Source organism: Lytechinus pictus, chromosome 18, assembly GCF_037042905.1.
Source record: "Lytechinus pictus isolate F3 Inbred chromosome 18, Lp3.0, whole genome shotgun sequence".
NCBI lineage: Eukaryota > Metazoa > Echinodermata > Echinoidea > Temnopleuroida > Toxopneustidae > Lytechinus > Lytechinus pictus.
The window spans coordinates 8,384,072-8,405,324 of record NC_087262.1 but is presented as its reverse complement, the minus strand read 5'-3'; the positions used below and the strand labels follow the sequence as shown (position 1 = coordinate 8,405,324).

Here is a 21,253-nt window from a genome sequence, read left to right as displayed (position 1 = left end):
AACTTTTTACCGTTGTGGAGTGTGCAGAACTTGATTTGCCTCACTTTCGTCATCACTGTCGTCTTCATTGAGTGCTCTTTTCCTTCCTTTCTTACCAGAATCACCAGGGGAACGAGCGTAACCAGACAAAGTTGAGCCCATTTTTAATAACAAAGGCTTACGGTCAAAGGGTGTAACTTCATTCAAGTTCGGTTCAGATTCTAAGTTGAAGAAATTTTACTCGATTTACTCTAGTTTTCTCTCTATTTTGTTTTGATTTTGATATGACGCCCTCTTTTGTCAAGAGCTGCAAAAGCGCAAACTAGGACAGCGCGGCAATAACAAAATTCTTCTATTAATTTAATTGTGAAATATATATTTTCAGTGGCATAAATCTTTTTTTTTTCAAGTTGGGGGGCATCAAGGAATATGGGACCGATTGTAGGAAAGGGTCTTTGCAAGAACCGTCTTTCGTGTCGCCCATTTATTATGATGCGCCATGTGAAACGCATTATACCTTCAAACATATTTTATTCATCCGTTAATAAAAAGTAAACAAAATCCTTGTTTATAAAATGATGTGATATATCATGAAATTGTATACAAATTGATTTAAATGCTAGCTAACCAATTTTATTTGTTTATCATACATTTCAGAAATATCCCGCATACAGCACATGAGATGGGCGACACGAAAGACGGTCCTTGGAGAGGGTGGAGACTGGTCAATGGTCAGTCGCGGGGGCGGCGGGGTCAAACGTATATATAGGGTATCTTTTTTCCCCAAAGCTTTATTTTTTCAAAGACTAGCCAAACGTGTTTATAGGGTATGGTTTTACCCCAAGCTTTTCCCCGAGGTCATATTTGCGACAATTTGTTTACTATAGGGGCCAAAATGTGTAAATATAAAGCCCGTGAAAAACTTGTTTAGGGGGTTATTTTGCATATAGAGAAAAACTCGATTAGGGTGTTTGGAAATTCCTTGGTAACGCGTGTGTACAACAATATATTTGACTGCCCCCCCCCCCCGGGCCTTTCGTGCAATCGCCCATGGGAGCTATCTCAACGGGTTCATTTTACCACCATATCTATATGTGATATATCAAAGCCTAGCTATTACGGATTGTATTTCTCAATGGCTGTCTATTAAGTTTGAGTTTGTTAATACTTGTGCGAGTGAGTAGCGACCTTGCACATTTCATTAGTCAAGTATATATAGGCCTATAATTCTAATACAATTCGGGCATACTTGTATACGACATCTTGCGATACAGTTAATGATCGAGCTTTAATTGGTTGAATTAACGTGCATAAATTCTGGAATAAAATAATGGGATAGGCCCCTACTTATTAATATCGAAATTACACTTCAAAAACAGGAATATCAAATGTGTGGTATAATAAAACGAGTAATTGCATGCCGGCCAATAAATGAGGTGTTCAATCAATACTCATTCACTTAATAGGCCTACTCACTGGGCAAAAGATATGATGCGAGCGCGAAGAGCTATAACTAAAAAAATTATAATTATTTTGACCTATATAGGACCGGGACATTCGTCATCATCATACATGTATGAAAATAATGACTATATATATCTTCCTTTTCCTCTTTCTATAAGCGCGAGACGAAACTCTTGTCCCGATATTCTATTATGGATGAACATCTAATTCGTTATTAGGAATTCATGCTATGTTAGCTTATCTATAAATAAATCTTATCTTATCTATAAATGAGCCTATATATAATGAGAGAATGAAAATTGTTGATATTGGGGCATGAAAGCTGGACATTTGAAGCACTTTTGTAATTCTGAATAGGATGCTGCATGAGTTAATACATTTTAAACATTTAATGAGAGCACAAATCGCGAGCCAAAATCATTGATAAACTGTCATATAAAAGGGTATTTTAAGTATAGTTTGTTATATAGGCCTACATAACTCACCAATCAAAATGCGAACACACAGCGCGCAAGCTCAAAATGATATTCACCACCATAAAACGGTTATTTTACAGAGCACTTAAAAAAAATCAATTGATAAATAAAAAAATAATAATGAAAGCTCGATGTACCAGCTGAATATGGTTTGCATATTGAATTTTAAACTTGATATTTTAAGCTCAATATTAGCCTATTGAACAAGATATGTATCTTATCAAACAGGCAAAGCGTGCAGTGCGAGCGAAATATGATATAGTGACGTGATTTTTTTTCTCAATATAATTCAACAGGGGCCGCGGAACCAGGGGGGGGGGCTGGGGGGGCTTCAGCCCCCCCTCCACTTTTTTCCAAAACCGTGTACAAAAACGTAAAAATTACCATATGATTGTGATTTTTAGCATGGTCAGCCCCCCCCCCCCACTTTTGGCTCAGCCCCCCCCCCCCCACTTTGAAAACCGTTCCGCGGCCCCTGTTCAATAATTAATTAAGTCCCGGCCTGACCTTATTTTATTCACTCGTCTTCCTCTTATTTTCCTTTTTCTTTTTCCTCCACTCTTCTTTCACCTCCTTTTTCTTTATTTTTCTTTCTAATTTCCCCCTTTTTCTTTTTGCCCCGATATAGGGGGGGGGGGGGGCAGCTAGCCGGCCTCGACCCCGAATCCGCCTATGCTTTATAATTTCTCTCTATCTCTTATCGTTCCCTGGTCATCCCAGGTAAAACATTGATTATAGTCTAAAAGTATAATAAAACAAACAAGTATGAATTACAGGATTTTTCCAAGGATCGAAGAGACAGAGTTTATTATGCCGTCCGTCGAGCATCCGACCCAGCCCATTTTATTCATGCATAGCCGTCCGTGGTTATGCATACGTAATGAGCTGTGAAGACGAACTTTCCGATCGGTGTTTTTTGCTCTTAGAATCGTTTATTCCTCACAAAATAGGTCTTATTTTATAGATAAGACTTATATTTTGAAGACCGATATTTAGCTTAGAAAAAAGGATTTTTTCAATAAATATATGTCAATAAACCGAGCGTATTTTTGCATAGAAATCACACTTGCGTCAAATTGATATTATAATCAATATAAAGCGTAGACATTCTTCTTTATGACTGAAAAAGAATTGTAAAATTTTATGATGTAGCAAAGTCAGGAACCACAAAAAACCACGGCAATGTCCATCGCAAATTTTTTGGAATTGCAGTAGAATTGCCGACGCGTTCTGAATAGACAAAATACAGCTAGATAGATGCGCATGCGCGCAAGGCAGCTGTGAAGTTGTTATGGGAAACTCATGCAAACAACTTTGTTCATCGAAAATTCTGCATGCAGCTCTCATTAGAACGTGAATAAACGGGAACCAATTGGATACAATTAGAACGGGAAAACAGGTATGTTCCGATTAAATATTTTATGTATGCATGCAAATAGATACTGAAATTGCATAGTATTTCATTAAAATTAAATCATAATCGATATAGTCGAAATAATTTACCGTTTTGTGACGAAGGCCGGCGAAAGTGTAGGCGCGTTTTGAGGTAAATAAGCGCCTTCTCTAGCGGGGTGGCAACAGGTAGCGATCCGGCGCGGCGTACGGCCGGGGCTTTGCACTGCACTGCACTGGAGTCGTCGGGGCAGGTCAGGATCATCAGATAGCTGTGTCACGAATCACGGTCACGAAATTTTGTTGAGGAAAACAATTCAACCAATTGATTTTCAAATTTTTCAATTTTCTCAAGATATGATTAAAAAATTGTGTGACCATCATGACCGTAATTTGCGCACATTTTAAAAATTATGATGAACGTCATGATGAAGTTGATTTTCAATCAAAAATTTCTCAGAGTTCACACAAAATAATCAAATCATATACCAGACAGAAGGCAAGATCCCAAAGAAAGTAAAATTCGCTTGACGGAAGTAGGTCAAGGGTTTCGCTGGTATCGTGATCTCAAAATTCCATGGCAGTTGGCTAGCGCGCGCTTGGCTGAAAAAAGTGTGACCTTAATAATTTGTGCATGATCGTTTTGCAAAGCTTTAGGAATGAAATCAAGCAAAGGTAAGATATCAGATGGAGGTTAAAGTGCCATAAATTCGGTTGGTACCACATTTTACTTACTTATTTGGAGACCTCTGCTTGCAAACTGGCGATTTCTTGATGCTTATCAAGAAAATCATATTTTCTTGGAGCAGACTCAAAAGGATATATTTGACCATGCGCAAAATCAGGTAACATGGGAATTAAGGTAATTTCCCCCCATCAGTCGAGTCCTTCCGGCAGAGACTGATGATGGTGATGCAGGCAGCCTAAAATGCCAGCCATTGTTTTTACTTGCACCTGTGATTTGATTTTTGCTCAGCTGCACCGTCCAGCACAAACACCAGACACACAAATTGCCTGTATTAATCTTCAAGTGTGAAGGACATTGCACAGGTCTACCCTGAAGAAGATGAGAGAAAAGCTAAATCTGCCAACACTATCCTCAAGACGACAAGTCCTGAAGTTATCTTCCTTCTTCAAGGTGGTCGAGGGGTTGGTCCCAGCCCTTCCTATTGAGAATTTCTTGACTAAAACAAGGCCAAAACGGAAAGTCAAAACAAAAAAATTTAATGACTTTCAAGCACAGAATATCTTAGAAAGACAAGTAGTGAACCACAATAAAGGTTACACTATTCAATCAACAAACACTGAACAATTAAAACAATCTTTTTTTTGTGAGTACCCCTCTGGCTTGGAACCATCTCCCACCTGACACAGCTAGACAGCACATCACTAGAGGTGTTCAAGTCAAAGATCGAAAAGAGCTACCTACGATACGACTAGATATCACCGTGCCCTCTCTCACCCGCTGCATTCATACCAATTGGTCCAGCAGTGTACACATCCAGATCCAGGTCACACCACCATACGATAGACCCTTGGGCTTGATGGCTTTATTAAACCTTTTTTCATACCATTTCCTCTTTTTAGGAATCGGCTCCTCATTAATTGCAAGCTAGACGTCAACATGCCCGAGAATGGTGCTGCTGAAATGGTGGAGGACCACATCCGGACTTATGTCCTCTCTAAGATGGTCCGAGTCGCAGAGTTCTTCAAAGATTTTGACAGTTTAAGATCCGGCTTTGTAACACGTAAGTTTCCATGAACATACATGTAACTTGCATTTTTTTGCATTTTTCTTGTTGTCCAGTATCTTTTTAAATAATCATTTTAAATTAGACTAGGTTTGTCTTTAAGGAGTAAGGCAAAGATTCTTGACTGAAAATTGGACTCATCCGTGCTCATGAATAAGATGAAAAATAAAACCATATTTCAATTAAAAAAGAAAATGAAAACAATGAATGCTTGAATAGATTTGAGGTTGAAGGATGAATGACCATGTGATTTAATGATGAAAAGAATGAATGATTCAAAGTTGGAAAGTTTGAATGATTATTATTGTTTAATTGGATGACTGAAAGATGGAAAGATTGAATGGATATATGATTAAGTTATCAAATAATTTTTAAATTTAAATATTGGTACAACCAACCCGGCATTAGAGGAGATATAGGCCTACCATTTTTTTCTGGAAGAGCAAGTAGGAAACATCTACATCATATAAAAGTCTCCACTAAAATAACTGAAGATACATGTAAGTTGGAAAGAACTCACCTCCCCTCCAAAAAGCCTTTGTTTGTGTGTACATGTACAAATACATGTGTAGCCTACATATTTTTCATGATTTTTTTCTTCTAATGTTATCAAAACTAAAAATAGTGATAACAAGTAGGCCTATATGATAAGGATAATGATGAGGATAAAATCATAATGACATTGATGTTTTTGGTAATAATGAAATACTTCTTTGGAAACTCAATTATAGGTGCTCAGTTCCGAAGATGTCTCGACCAAGGATTCAATCTAAACTTATCAGAAGATATTCAGGAAACACTCATTGCTAAATATGCATCTAGGAAGGATGGCACCGATCTTGTCAATTACCAGAGGTTTGCAGATGTCATTGAAAGAAGTAAGTTAATTTTGTCATTAAGTACAACCCTCACTAAATCATTTTTAAAATCCTATTTACATTTTGAATACATGCATTGTAACTTCAAGCTTTCATAGGGATTAAATTTATCCAAGGTCTACTGATTTGCATCAATAGCCCTCTCATTTATAGCCCAAATATTTTTTGTACCGTTTTTTTTTCTCTATTTGTGCTGTGATATACATACATATATGTAGAACCATGCTGTAGAAAATTGGCCTTGCCATGAAATTATGAAAATCTCAAAATTTGAGTCCTGCTTTGACTAAATGTCACTTCTCTGATATATTCCCCTTACATTTTGAGTGAAAATAGTCATGTTATGTCCCCTGTTATTTTAATTATTATTTTACAGCATTTCAACCAGATAAACTACAGAAAAGACCAGAGACACAAATTATCAAGGCACCAGAAATGTAAGTTATCGTCTTTGTTTTTTTTTCTTTCAAACTTGAAATTGCAGTGTTAGATTAATCAGTGGAACTTTTATAACGATGACGGTTTGATTAAAACTCTTGTTGGCCGTGGATGGTATATTAGATAATCTGCAAATTAAAGGGGAATCCAACCCAAATAAAAACTTGTTTTTATAAGGAAAAGAAAAATCAGACAAGTTGATAGGTGAAAGTTTGAACAATATTGGACAAACAACAAAAAAGTTATGAATTTTTAACAGTTGTAAATATTGGTAATCACTATACCCATGGAGACTTCAAATTGGCCGCATATGGGATGTCATAGTGATGTAAGGCAAGGACTACTCTTCCATGTACTCCAATACATATTATGGCTAAAATGTCATTTTTCCCAAAAGTTTTATTTCAAATTATATTTTTCTTTCATGCGGACATAAAACAATATACTACCTGGGTTATATTTAGATTACTGCCCCAGGGGAATGGGAACTTAGGAGAAAACCACAAATCCCTGATAATAAAGTACATGGCCTATGGGAAAGTTGTCCTTGCCCCTTGTCATAATTTACTTACCCAGTTGCCAATTTGAAATCTACATAGTATTAGTGATCTCAATTTTAAAGCAGCTATAACTTTCTTATTACTTGTCCGATTTCTTTCAAACTTTCACCATTCTGTTTAATTTATTTTTCTCCTTCCCAACACAACATTTTATCACCAAGGCTGGATTTCCCTTTAAACCTATTGTTAAGGACTTGCATGCTCTTGATACTTATTGTGGTAATCTTTTTAGCAGCTCATACAGGAAGCTGTACTGGGATGATTAATATTCACGTAGTTAAACTTGAACATGTATGTAGTGCATTTCTTTTCACATTTAAAACGTCATGTTTCTACCAATTATACTTTACACTTCAGTCTTGGAACGTCTCGGACCATCCGACCACTAAGCCCTGCGTCACAGAACCGCATCACGGCCATGATTCAACAAATTGCCCCTTATTACAAATACCATGAGATTACCATTCGGAGCTGTTATGAGGATTTTGACAAGCATAACAAGGGCATCATAACAGAACCTCAGGTATAGTAATATAGATGTTAATTACTGTAGCAACAAAACAATTTGATAATCTGCATAGGGTTGTTGGTAGACTTTTCTCTGGTAGGGACAGAATTCTGCACTAAGAACTTTAATCACATTTTACTTTGATTCTTACTATAAATGTACATGTATAAAATTATTCCCTACTTTGATATTTAGTTCAAAGCAATGAACAAGTTACCCATGAATTTCAGAATTGTCTTTATGTGAATTTAACCAGTTGTTTTTGAGGTTTTGATTTCGCTTGTATAGATTTAACTGCACAATATAATTACACATCGAAAGTAAAACTATTGTGAACATTGCTTTTTTAAAATTTCGTATTCATTCCTTGGTAAATTGATTATATTTAGTTTTCTTTGCCCTCATGTTAGTTCATGGCTAATTACTGTAAAGATCTCAGCAAAAAAAATAAATAAAAAAGATAAAACTGATATTTCCCATCCCGTATATTTTATTGTCACAGTTTTTCTGTATTCGTCTGCTATACAAGTTCTTAGCTAAACACTATTGTGATCCTACCAAGGAAGTCAAAAGAAAAATTTACGATAAATAAATCCTCCTCTATCTTTCATTGTGACAGTTCTTCCGTAGTTTTCCATATCCACCTGGAATCAGCGAAGATGACGTGAAGCTCTTGGCCAAAGGATATCGCGATCCAACCAAAGAAGGCATCTGCAACTATCTCAATTTTCACAATGATGTGGAAAAGGCTAAAGAAGGAATGGAAGAGAAGCTATTCGAAGGCAAACCCCCTGCAAATTATAACATTCCTAAAGAGGTAAAATATGTCCTGTATTGCTGTCTAAACCATATTATCTATTTTCCTTAAATTGTGGAAATCATGAGGATTTGTTTTGAAAAAAGTTGCATTTTCACCTTATAAAAGGATAAGAATTCACTTTTTTTGAGTCACAAAATTTGCTTTAAAAATCACACAAAAAGTTTAGTGCCAAAGATTGAGTTGAGTCATGTGATTAATTGCAACTAGGCCTAAAACCTGTAACTCTAAAATAGTTGCACACAAATTCAACAAAGTGAGTGTGTAAATGCTTTTGCTTTCAAAATTAAGTACAAATGCAGCCTTATTGTCATTTTTTGTTTGATTGCTCCCTGATTTAATGGCTTACAAATGTAATCATACCCTCACCCACAGATTGAAGCTGACAACGAACTCAGTCAAATCTTCGCCAAGATCCAAGTAGCCATCCACAAGTACGGCATCCGTACGCCGGAGTTCTTCCGCGATCACGACAAGCTCCGGAGCTACATCATCACTGAGAACCAGTTCAAGTGCGGTCTGCTGCTGTGCGTGGGCAACAAGGTCACCTTGACGAGGGACGAGGTTCAGAAGCTTGTCGATTACTACAAGAGACCCGACGGGAGGGTGCACTACAAGGAATTCTGTGATCTCATGGAAAATGGTAAGATGGGGTCTTGTTATTAAGAAATATCAGGAGGTATTCTGGTAGCTATAAAGCAAGGTTTGACTTCAAAATAAAGAAATTGTTTTAGCTTACATCTTCCTTCATTGATATTCAGGACAAGATAATAATAATAATATAGGATTTGTATAGCGCACGTATCCACCTTGCTAGGTGCTCAAGGCGCTCCTATATTACCCCGGCCAAGCTATTCTACCGATTCTGGTGCGCACATCTTTTTGAGGAATTACTTCCTGCCGGTACCCATTTACCTCACCTGGGTCGAGTGCAGCACAGATGATAACACCAAATAATTCATTATACCGTACCCACCACCAAACAAAGGAGGAATGGGGTATGCATGTATAGGTATCAGTGTACTGTTGTTATAACAAAGTTTGCAGGGGGTACATGCAAATATGAATAGGAATCAGCATGTGGTTTGCCAATGGTCGGGTGTGAGGTCTCAACCAAATTGTACACCAAAAATTGGTCGAGATCTGTTAAAGGTAATAAAGGGATGGCTCAGCATTTCTTTCAATAATGTCTAAGTGTGATTGGATCAGGTTCACTTGTGTGTTTCTGCACAAATAGTCCAGCAAGAAATTTATACATATTGTGCTGCACTCGACCATTTGGGGGGGGGGGATGGGTACCTGGTAGGATAAATTCCTTGAATGTACTGAGCACCACTGATAAAAGGGTAGCTCGAGCTAAAGCTGGGATAATAATAGTTGTGCTTTATACCCTTTGGCACAAAGTGCTGTATAAATTCAGCTCTTCTTCTTCTTCAATTATTATTAGAATTGTATATGTCATAAAAACATAAATAAAATTCATATTTTAACCAATTATTCCAGCTTTCAACGACCCTAATCTCGAGAAGAAGCCGACCACCGAGGTTTATCGCCCGCGACGGGGAGAGCTCTCCAGAACCCTAAACACGTTGAACTCGCCAAAGGAAGAAGAAAGGTTGAACTTCATCTTGGACAGGCTCTCCGCAGATGTGAAGAAGAGGAGGCTGATGATGATACAGTACTTCCAAGATTATGATAGGGTAAAATAGATTAACCACTAATAAATGGATGGTCCGGGCTGAAAGTATTTATAGCTTAATAAATAGAGTAGAATTCACTGAGCAAAATGCCGAAAATTTCATGAAAATCGGATAACAAATAACAAAGTTATTGAATTTTAAAGTTTAGCAATATTTTGTGAAAACAGTCGTCATGAATATTCATTAGGGGGGCTGATGATGTCACATCCCCACTTGTTCTTTTGTATTTTATTATATGAAATTAGGTTTATTCAAATTTTTTCCTCCAAGAACTAGAAAAAATGGATTGACAACTGATTTAGTGCATTAGATATTTACTGCTGCAACTTATTTCATTATAAGGGAGACATATTATTCATACAAGTATGAAATAATGAAAAAATTATGATTTTATGTAATAACATAAGAAAACAGAAAGTGGAGATGTGACATCATCAGCCCACCTAATGAATATTCATGACGACTGTTTTCGCAAAATATTGCTAAACTTTAAACTTCAATAACTTTATTATTTGTTGTCCGATTTTGATGAAATTTTCGGCATTTTGCTCAGTGAATTCTACTCTATATATTAAAATATGAATATTTTCAGCCCGGACCATCCCTTTAAATGTTAGCAGTGATAATAATAATAATGATATCTGCTTCATCTATATAGTGCTTAATACAATGTTCCTGCATGCTTCTATCCCCGGCTTTAGTGTGGCTACCATAATCGAGCACTTGAGCATTCTTAAGAATTCCTTCCTACCGTGTGACAGGGTCAAATGTGATTAAGTGACCACTTACACAGAAGGAGAGCCCATCCTCAGACCACAAACGTTTAATGAAGGAACCTGTCAGTCCGGACTACATGCTCATAATGACCCCTTTTCTTGTCTCCCCATGTGGTCTTTGTGATTCGGTTCACTTTCTCTTATGTGTTACTCACTATTGTCCCGTATGGTCTTTATAATTTGGAGTTTGCTGTATGGTATTCATTGCTCCTTATTCAAGCTTTGAATAAAGGAATGCAACAGAGTAAGAAATATGGAGGGGATGTGTCGTACATATATTTGCCTCAGATTTTATGAGCTCAAATTCACATTAACAAGTTTACCATGGTTGGCTTCTGAGCCTTAACTGTCACCTTAGTAGTAACAATAGTAATAGAGTTTTAATAATCATAAGTCATTTGTGAAATAGGCCTCAATTTTCATTGAAATAATACTAGGCATCAAGTTAAATGATCTACCATATAAATGTAAAGCAAAGACCATAGCTTAAAGAGATCCTCAATTTTGCTCTAATCACATTGCTTTATTGTGCACTTTCCTTCGTGCAGAGCAAAGCCTACACCCGCAACATGACAAAGATTCAGTTTGGAAGGATGCTCCACTTCTTGTCTCTTAACGTCGGCAAGGAAGATTTTGAGATTCTCTGTCGAAAGTTTGAAGACCCCACCACCAAGGATACAATCAGCTACCCAGCCTTCGTGCAGGCTGTCGATAAAGGTTTGTTTGGCATCTGTGGCCTACAGTTGTAGAACTATGAACTATGGAAAGCCAAATATAACACAAATCATAAACAGTAGAGATCTGGGCCCCTTACATAGGGTTACGATCGATCCGATCAATCTGATCAACTTCAACTATGATTGGAATCCATCACTGTCATAATTTGTTTTACAAGAAATTTGCACAATGTCCGGTGTAAAATATGAGAAGCACACTGAATTTTCAAGAAAATGACGGATGTATAAATATACATCATATCTAGAAAATATTTTGAACAAGAATGCATTTTACATGTTGACATTGCTGGCTTTCCATAGCTGTGACTCGTAACTCTTTGTAAGATCGGGCACTGATTCATCAGCAAATCTTTTTTTTTACAGAAGCTAGAAATATTTTCAATTATATTCTGTGAATATGGAAAAAACTAATGACTATGAATGTTCCAATAATTTACAATAAATCAGATGAATGTTACATAAATATCTGTGTTTACTTATTTCTACAAGTGAGAACATGGCATTTTTGTGTATTGACCCTAACTTGCTTTATCTTTCATATCAGAATACATTGGCTTTACGACTGATAAGAGCGGTGATAAACCTAAGAGAAGGCCCAAGACTCCAACAGCTGACAAACCAATCGATTCAAGCAACGTTGATGTCGCAGAGCTTGTGGCTCGTATCAGGCATCATATTCTCGCTAACAGAATACGAGTAAGAATCCATTTCATTAAATTATTTTGTATGTGTTTGTATTGAGAGAGGAGTGCTTTCAAAAACTTGATTGCAATTGAAATGAGAATTTCAATTCTACAAAAGAAATTTTTGACTTGCAGTCAGTCAGACACCATGCTTTTTAATAGGGCAGGCCCACAGTTGTGTAGAAACAATATAATTGTCATAATAATATTATCAATGCAATTCTTATATAGTGCATGTCACATTATTATAGTATTTAACTAGCCTGGCTGGATCCACCCCTGCAGTCAGAAACGTGTTTTTCCAATGTGAATATCTAGCCAACCGAGCACTTTAGGTTGGCTGATCTTTCCATCTTGCATATTCAGTACCTTGTATGTTAGCTGGTGATAGAACATTTACTGTAAAATATTGGAATGATGTGTCCAAGACAATGATGTTGATGATAATGATGGTGATGATAAATACTAGTGATGATGATGATCACATTAACAATGCATTCTGTATCCCGAGATTAGGTACTAAAAATAATTTCTGATGTTTCGTCACAGGTTTGTGAATACTTCCAGGACTTTGACCCCCTAAGGGAGAGGTCCATTCCACGAAGCAAGTTCCGTATGGGTCTAAGTGCCATGGGACTGAGTGCTCTAGGTCAGTTCAACATGACTGAGCCCCAGTTCAAAGCTCTCAGTGAGACCTATGCAGACCCCACTGACCCAGATGCTGTTCTTTGGCAGAACTTTGAGAAGGATATTGAAACAGGTATGGTTTGGTCAATTTAGAAAAATTGTGACTGAGGCATGAGTGCATTAGTATGAAATATTGAACGTGTAAAGTATTTAATGAAGTTAGTGGAGTTGAATAAAATATTCACAGAACATGTAACCATAGTACAAATTTGTTTGTGTTGTAAACACCTCAGATTGTGAGATTTGAAAGAGCTCTGCTCTCGTGACCTAGAGCAGAGTATACTTACTTGAAACTCCAATCCTGTTACATGAAAATGCCTCATCATGACCCCATTGTTTTAAACTTGACCAGTAATCTCTACTATCAAAGGTAGTGATAACTGGGCAGCATAAGCGGGGGGGGGGGGGCTGGGGGGACTTCAGCCCCCTCCACTTTTTTCCGAAACCGTGAACAAAAACGTAAAAATGACCATATGAATGTGATTTTTTGCATGGTCAGCCCTCCACTTTGAAAACCGTTCTGCGTGGTAATGTGCCCTACACCCAAACATAAATCATGAATACCATTGAATATACCATTGATGGGAAGGATTATTACATGTAGGTTCATGATGTAGGGCTGGTAACCCTGAGAGCACTTCATTTCTTGAAGAATGTATATTCTACCATTGTGTTTAATCACACATGGCCTGACCTGTACATTTGTGCCCTTTTCCCTTGGCATGCAGTTTTCACTCAAGTGGTTCCGAATCTGGAGAAAACCCCGACCAGCACCGTGATCCCTACCGAACAGTTCTTGATGGACAAACCAGGCACAACAGACTGGAGCTTGGCACCGGGTGAGGTGCACATCACCTTCGAGGAAGCCATGAACCGCATGAGGGAGCGCGTGGAGCAACGGCGCGTCCTGCTCAAGCCTTGCTTCGAGGATTTCGACAATCACAACATGGGGATTGTCACCAAGAACCAGTTCCGTCAGTGCCTGTTCTACCTCGGCCTGAATGCTTCCGAAGACGAGATGCTCGTTCTGGAGGCCAAGTACACCAACAACATGGGGTTCAACTACACGAGGTTCCTGGAGGAACTCCAGCCGAAACCTCAACAGGAACTGAAGTATGTCCAACGTCTGCAGGATCTTGAGTTGGTGAACAACAGGACGGTATCCCTTGAGAAGAACCCTCTCAAGGATGCAGAGAGTATCATGGAGAAGGTTAAGACTAAGGTAGGTATATGAGAGAAATTGCAGGGGCAGTGATTTTCCGTTTACTGGTAAATCAAAGTGAAAACTCTGTTCTTTACTTGTTGTGTAAAAATTGATTGAATCTACCTTTGAAAAATATAATGTATGTTTTTGCTGTATAAATTCTAAACAGAATTTCCATTTCAGATCAAGTTTGAAACTGTATTATAAATTTCCAGAACAGAAGAGACAATTATTTGAAATGGAAAATCACTGTTTCTACAATTGTTGTTCAGGGGTGGGGATACCTTAAAAGGCAAATAGGTTTTATATAACAAAGAAAGAACAAAAAAATTCAGATATTTTGTTTTGCTCAGGCTTCTGATAAAAATTACTTTCTTTTAAATCTATCCTGTTGGTTGGTATTCAGATAACCATGCATGGTTTATTTAACCCTGGGTCAACTTAGACCACACTTTTATGGGGTGCCAGTTGTCAACTCATTTACCAAGTAGAAATTATTCTAATCCTGTTGTAAAACAAAAATTGCATTGTGAAATGAGAAGAATTGGAAAATAACAAAGAGTATAATGAATTTTTAGGAAAAACCAGGATTATTCTAATCCTGTTAAAAAAAAAATAATTGTGTTGTGAAATTAGAAGAATTGGAAAATAACAAGAGTATAAATGAATTTTTGTGAAAAACAAGTACATTATCTTTGCCATGAATGATATTGAAGAAGTTTTATGAAACCCAGCATTCCATAGAAGTGAGGTATAGAATTCTAGCTTAGAGTAGGGTAGCCTAAGTTTAATCATCCAAATATCACTCACTGTGGTTTATTCCTTCTTTTGGAATACACACCATTCCGATTTGATTTTTATACTGTATTTAGCATCATTATTCTCTGCTTGTTTTCTCCAGGTAATGAAGGAAAGAATGAGGGTGCATGAGTTCATGCGCAACTATGACAAGCTTCGTACGGGTCGTATGCTTACTGAGAATTTCAGACGCTCCTTGGACAATGCCGGTCTTGGTCTGCAACCCTCAGAAGTAGACATCCTCATCAGAACGTAAGTTTTCAGTTATCACCCCAGAAATTATCCATCACGATTGTGTTTTTATTGTAATTTTAGACAAAAATCCAGATTGCTTCAGTATGCTAAAGCCTTTAATAATTTAATAAATGTATAGAGTAAAGTCATACCAGAACAATGCCTGAAATTTCATCACCAGCAGATTAGAATTAGCAAAATTAAGTAATTTTCAAGCATTAGTTTTAGTATAGTAGTTTTTCATCAGGACAATGCAACACTTGAGTGATGATGTTTATGGAAATAAATTGGATAAAATTTTACTGTATCGTTACTTTTTAGCATGCAGGATTGGATCACAATGAATTTTTTTCTTGAAATTCTTGAAACAATGTACCTTTTTAGGTGAAATTCTTTTTTTTTTCCAATTTCAGAACTGACATAATATTAATGAAATGAAGTAAATTTTAAATTCTTTTACGTTTATATCTTTAACAGGTTCCAGTCACCAAGCGATCCCAAATTCGTGGAATGGCTTCTATTCAGTGATCACGTAGAGAGTATCTTCACGTTGAAGAACCTGGAAAAGGATCCTCTCATCACGCCGGAGCAGTTCAAACCAGCTGTTCAGGTGGAGAAGAACGTACTCACGTCAGTAGAAGAGAATATTCTTGCAAACACTGTCGAAAGACTTGCACAAAAGGTAAAACATCTAACCCCACCCCCCTCTTACGCTGTGCCATTGTCACACCAACGAAACTGACTCCATTCTGACTGATGGTATGTCATTGGTAACAATGTGAAAGCTTTTGCCAGGGCGGGGACAGTTTTGTTGGTGTGCCTGTAACATAAAAGCCTGTTCAGCTATGATCCGACAATACTCGGCCACAATCTAACCAACATTTTGGGCTTAACATAGAAAACCCAGTTTTCTGTTTTCTTGAATGCCAATTCAGTGTTCTATGGAATCCTAAACGTAATATTCAGCGCGGAAAACTGGGGACTCTATGTTAATCCATTGACTGCTACCATATGTGATTCCCATCTGGTCTTTGTTCATGGATCACCCGGTTCCAGTACGTAGGCGATGGGTTAACATATTCCTCGGTACTTCCTGGTTAGGGATAGAAAAAGACAACCTGATCATATTCTCGTATAATTTGCTTTCTTTGCCGTCATTTTGATACTTAACAAGCAACATGAATATAGCACAGAATTCATTGGCGCAATAGATAGGCCTACTTGCAAAAGTCATGGTTATCTCCCAATTTGGAGATTGTAAATATAGGTATCATATTTATGCTATATATTTGCCAATGTATCTGTATCATGTTTGAAATACTTCTGTGAAATTAATCGAAACTGTAAATCAAATTTATTACTTTCAGGTCCACAAGGGACGCATTCAGCTTTATCCACTCTTTGAGGACTATGACAGAGTCCACAACGGCACCGTCTCCCAGTCGCAGTTCCGTCGTGTCCTTAGCGAACTCGAGCTCGGATCACTGGTCAACGAAGTCGAACTCGACGTCCTTTGGAAAAAATTTGAGATCGTGATTGGTTTGAAGACTGATGTGGACTATTGCTCCTTCTGTGATTTAATCTACAAGAAAGCAAATATTGAACTCTTCAGACCATGAATGATTTTGTGCTAGATGAATGTATATAACATTGGATTATTCAAAGTGAGAAAGGGGTTACATCTGTGCACATCCTTCTGAATGAAGATATGTGAACTCTTCAGACTGAATGGATTCTTGCTAAACAAATCTTAATAACATTTGAATATTCATAGTGAGAAAGGGTTATATATGTGTATATCCTTGTGAAATTAAGATATGCGAACTCTTCAGACCATGAATTCTTTTCTGCTAGGCAACTCTAAAGATAATTCATTGAATTTTTCAAAGTGGGAATGGGTTGCATCCATGTAATCATTGTGAAGTAAGATGCATGAACTCTTCAGAAAATATATAGTTTTCTGCCAGATGAATTTTAATAATATTGATTTTTTTTGTGGGAAAGGGGTTGCATCTGTGTACACCATTGTGCATTAAGATATATGAACTATTCAGACTATAAATGGTTTCTGCTTTAATAGACAAGTATAAATAACATTACAAATATTCCAAAAGGGAAGAGAGTAACATTTTTGTATGTCCTTGGAAGTAAGTTAAGCATTTTACTTATTTCATTTATTTCCATGTAAAGTAGCACAGAAGGAAAAGTAATTTTGAACTTCATTCAAATAAGGCTGTGAAACTTTTGCAAGGAAAGATTGTGTTTCTCTCTCATGCACACTGGTAGGTATATGTATAGTTTCAAATCCATATAAATACGAAAATGAGATCAATTAAAAGAAAATTGACAAGTTTGACTTTTCATCAAACAGTAGAAATGGGTTTTAGTGTTTTTTCAACTGCCTTTACTTCTTGTTTGAAGCAATAGGGATATTACTAAGTTTGCGATATCAGTCGGTCATTAAAGGCAACAAAAATGTCTGGGCCCCGTCTTACAAAGAGTTACGATCGATCTGATCAATCTCAAGTATATGGAAGTCCATCAGTGTCATAATTTTTCTTCAGGAAATTTGCTCAATATCCTTTGTAAACAAAGAGGAGCATACTGAATTGTCCAGAAAACAGTGAATGTATGAATATATATAATTTTTTGAAAATATTTTGAACAAACATGTATTTTAGATGTTGACGTTGCTGGCTGTCCATAGTTGCAATTGATCGGATCAATGAATTAGAATGAGAAATTACAGGAGATCTTTTTTCATAAAGAAGTCTTGGTAACACTTCTTTCTGTCATTGAAAAAAAATCCTTGTTTAATATGCCCTTTTCTCTGTAGTCCATTTATTCTCTTAATTCTAATTGCATTCTCAAACATTGTTTTATTTTTGTCAAACTGTATTCCTCTTTGTTTTTTTGTTGAGGAAGGTAAGGGTTGGGGCTGATGTGTTAATATTCATGTCAGTAATCATTTTGACAGCTTCAATTCTGAGTGTACACTGTATATTTAACTTTACACATACATGTTCATATATATGTATTTATATTCCAGATCTTTAAAACTCATTCCCATATTAATGACCTGTATAAAAAAAAATGTATAAAGAAGTGTGAAATATGTGTGTACATACAAAACTGATCTATGTATGCAGAAGTGCATGAAAATATGATATATTTTACTATAAAAGTACACCTTTATTCGGATAGGTGGATAATTTAATTACTGTATGTAATATGCATGATGTGTCAGCAGCTTATGGTCTGTACTATGCAGAATATATTATATTGGAAATTCATATTTGTGTGTAATTCTACCATCATAGAGAAAAATATGGACTAGTAATTAATAATAACAAAGTTTTTATATTTATGTATCATATTTATTGTGTAATATATGAATATTCACTGCATTTCAATTGTTTCAGCTGCATTTTCCACCGTCCGACATTACCTAGTGCCTATATGTCAGCTCACCTATGGAAACTTTAAAGCGTTTTTCTACTTTATTAATTGTTAAGATATTTTATCTTGTTGAATCTACTTAATATCTTTATCAAGTCGTCCTTATAACCCTGTGAGTCAACATGGCCACTTGGGATATCTTGTCAAGGTGATTTCTCAAAAATTACATGTCATCGCCAAAATATATTTTTTTAGAGGTGAACTTGACAAGATACCTCTAGTCACCTTGTCGACTTTATAATTTGATAAGTTACCATGATGGTTAAATCTACTTGAAAAGATAAAATATCTTGCCATCACATGTGGTAGCAAGTCATTTTAAAGATTCGGTTCTCATTTGTGGTATTTAGAAGGCTATGCAAATATTTTTTCAAGTATTCAAAGGCATCACCAAAATCTATATGCAATTTCATTGTCAGTGTGTATAGAAGGATGTTTAATATAATATGTGAGTCTTTTCGTTGATAACATACCATATACATCTATATAAATTTCGATACCAACTGAAAATTCAGTATTTTTCTAGCAAGTATATCTGTTCAAATATTGAAATTATCCGTCCTATACCTACAATTGTATTATGGAGATATTTTTCCTACTCAATGGGTGATTTCAAGTTCAGTGTTGACCTTTTGGTGTTGGTCTTAGGTCAATTTTTACATGAGTATTACACCAAACATAACATGAAGATGATCCTAAAAAGTCACTCACTAGTTGTTGAGATGTCAATAATGTGATCTGGATCAGTTTTACAAACTCTGAATAAGTTTTGGAGCTTGGGTAAGCATCCAAATTTCAACACTAACACCAAGGCCAAAACTGGACTTGAAATCACCCAGTATGTATTAAGTGCTCTTCAAGCTGTATATTGGTGTATGTTAGAAGACTTTATATTTTTCTTCCACTCATTTTCGGAATATTGATGAAATGTAAGATTTGATTGAAATAAAAATTTCAGTGTTATTTGTCATGACACCGTGTGTTATATGATGTATTCTGTTCTTATGGCATACATATCCCTATAGGCACCACCAGTACATTGCCCCAAACTGCTTTTACAATCCCAAGTTGAATGATGAATGGAAATCAATAATAGGCCTACTTATATTCATGATAGTTATGAAAATTTTTGTGATAGTGATGGTTGTTATGGTGATGATGATATTGCATAGCCCTGGGAAGCAGCGGGGGTGCTGCGTAAACACCATAGGCAGCATCCCCTGGAATTAAGCTGGAAATCAGGTCGGTATGCTAAAATGTAGAAGTTTGACCAAAATAATCTTCATTTTGAAGTATAAACCTTTTTATTACTATCAATTATTTTTCCAAACCAGCATGCACCCCCTCTTCAATATTGCTTCCCGGACTCTGTGATGATGATGATGACGATGCAGGGCCCTGGGAAGTGATTTTTTTCACAGGGGGGGGGGGGGGGGCGGTAATAAATTTGACAAGCCCCCCAAAAAATAAAAAATAAAGGGTTCGCTACAAAATAAAGGTGATTTTGGTCCAGGTAAAAATTGAAGAGCAAAAATAACCAAAAAGGTTTCATTACAAAATGAAGGTTCTTCAGCACCCCTGCTTCTCAAGGTCATGTGATGATGACGATGGTGACGATGATGATGAAGATGATGATGGTAATAATTTAAATCCTGCTAATAATGGCAATTATCTGAATAGGAACATACATGTACAGGCACAATAATGATTATCATTATTTGTAAAAACAACTATTCCCTCCCAATAATAAATTTGTCATATGTTTTGCATTGCTTTGTTTTATTTTTCTCATGAAAAAAAATGTTCTCGCTTTTTTAATTGCAAATTTCCCTAAAGTGTATTATATATATTCCACAAACTCAAAATAATTGTTTCCTCATTGCCCACCTTGCAGCACTATGGAGCCCCGCCTTATACACATTACTCTGCCCCACCCCCTGGCTTGATGTTACCTGTAAAGAGAGGAGGTTATTATTATTATACTATTATTATTATTATTATTATTACTATCATTATTAATATTATTATTATTATTATTAGATTATCATTATCATTATTATTATTGTTATTATTATTATTAAAACTATAATTATTATTATTGTTGTTATTATTATTTATATTATTATGATTATTATTATTATTATCATCATTATCATTATCATACTATCATTATCGGGCAATTCCATAAAATAATAATAATAATAAAGGGATATTTACCCAGGGTAGCCACTTCAGTTCATCAACCTTTATCAACCTTTTTGAACGTACTCCAACCTCAATTTTTCTCAAGTTTTATTTAATGACCAAATCATGATGGTCATTTAAGAACATTACAGAATGTCAAAAGAACAAGAAATCAGAGACAGAAAATTTCGTGAACGTCCCACATGCAGGGGCTCGGTATATAATTTGCCCATTATTATTGTTATTTATCATTATTATAATTGTTATATTAAACTAAAAGACACATATTGGAGGAATAGATCGATAAACATTATACAATTATAACGAATATTTTAACTTTATTGTTGAAATTACAGAACAACAAAATGCAATTGATCGGATCAATAAATTAAAGGAGACCTTTTTTCATAAAAAAGTCTTGGTAACACTTCTTTCTGTCATTGAAAAAAAAAATCCGAGCTTATGTAGCATATTCGAACTTGGGGAAATAATTTAATTGAACCAACGGACCACTTATCATGATGATCC

General features: G+C 36.1%; 2 protein-coding genes across 2 annotated transcripts in view; one reads left to right on the top strand and one right to left on the bottom strand.

The window, feature by feature from the left end:
- LOC129281225 (germ cell-less protein-like 1) overlaps positions 1-278 on the bottom strand; it is a 29,426-nt gene extending 29,148 nt beyond the window's left edge. Inside the window, exon 1 of the mRNA XM_064113071.1 lies at positions 11-278. Within this exon, the coding sequence (XP_063969141.1) occupies positions 11-141 (131 nt within the window). The 5' untranslated portion in view covers positions 142-278. The remainder of the gene's footprint in view (positions 1-10) is intronic.
- A 2,886-nt stretch (positions 279-3,164) lies between these two features.
- Positions 3,165-19,514, top strand: LOC129281892 (uncharacterized). Its single transcript, XM_054917822.2, has 15 exons — positions 3,165-3,318; positions 4,899-5,059; positions 5,794-5,940; positions 6,317-6,377; positions 7,296-7,461; positions 8,066-8,263; positions 8,639-8,906; positions 9,767-9,963; positions 11,288-11,456; positions 12,021-12,172; positions 12,709-12,919; positions 13,575-14,068; positions 14,952-15,100; positions 15,560-15,764; positions 16,450-19,514. The coding sequence occupies exons 2-15, from the start codon at positions 4,936-4,938 to the stop codon at positions 16,699-16,701; spliced, it is 2,793 nt and encodes a 930-aa protein (XP_054773797.2). The 5' UTR covers positions 3,165-3,318; positions 4,899-4,935; the 3' UTR covers positions 16,702-19,514.
- The last annotated feature ends 1,739 nt before the right edge of the window (positions 19,515-21,253 follow it).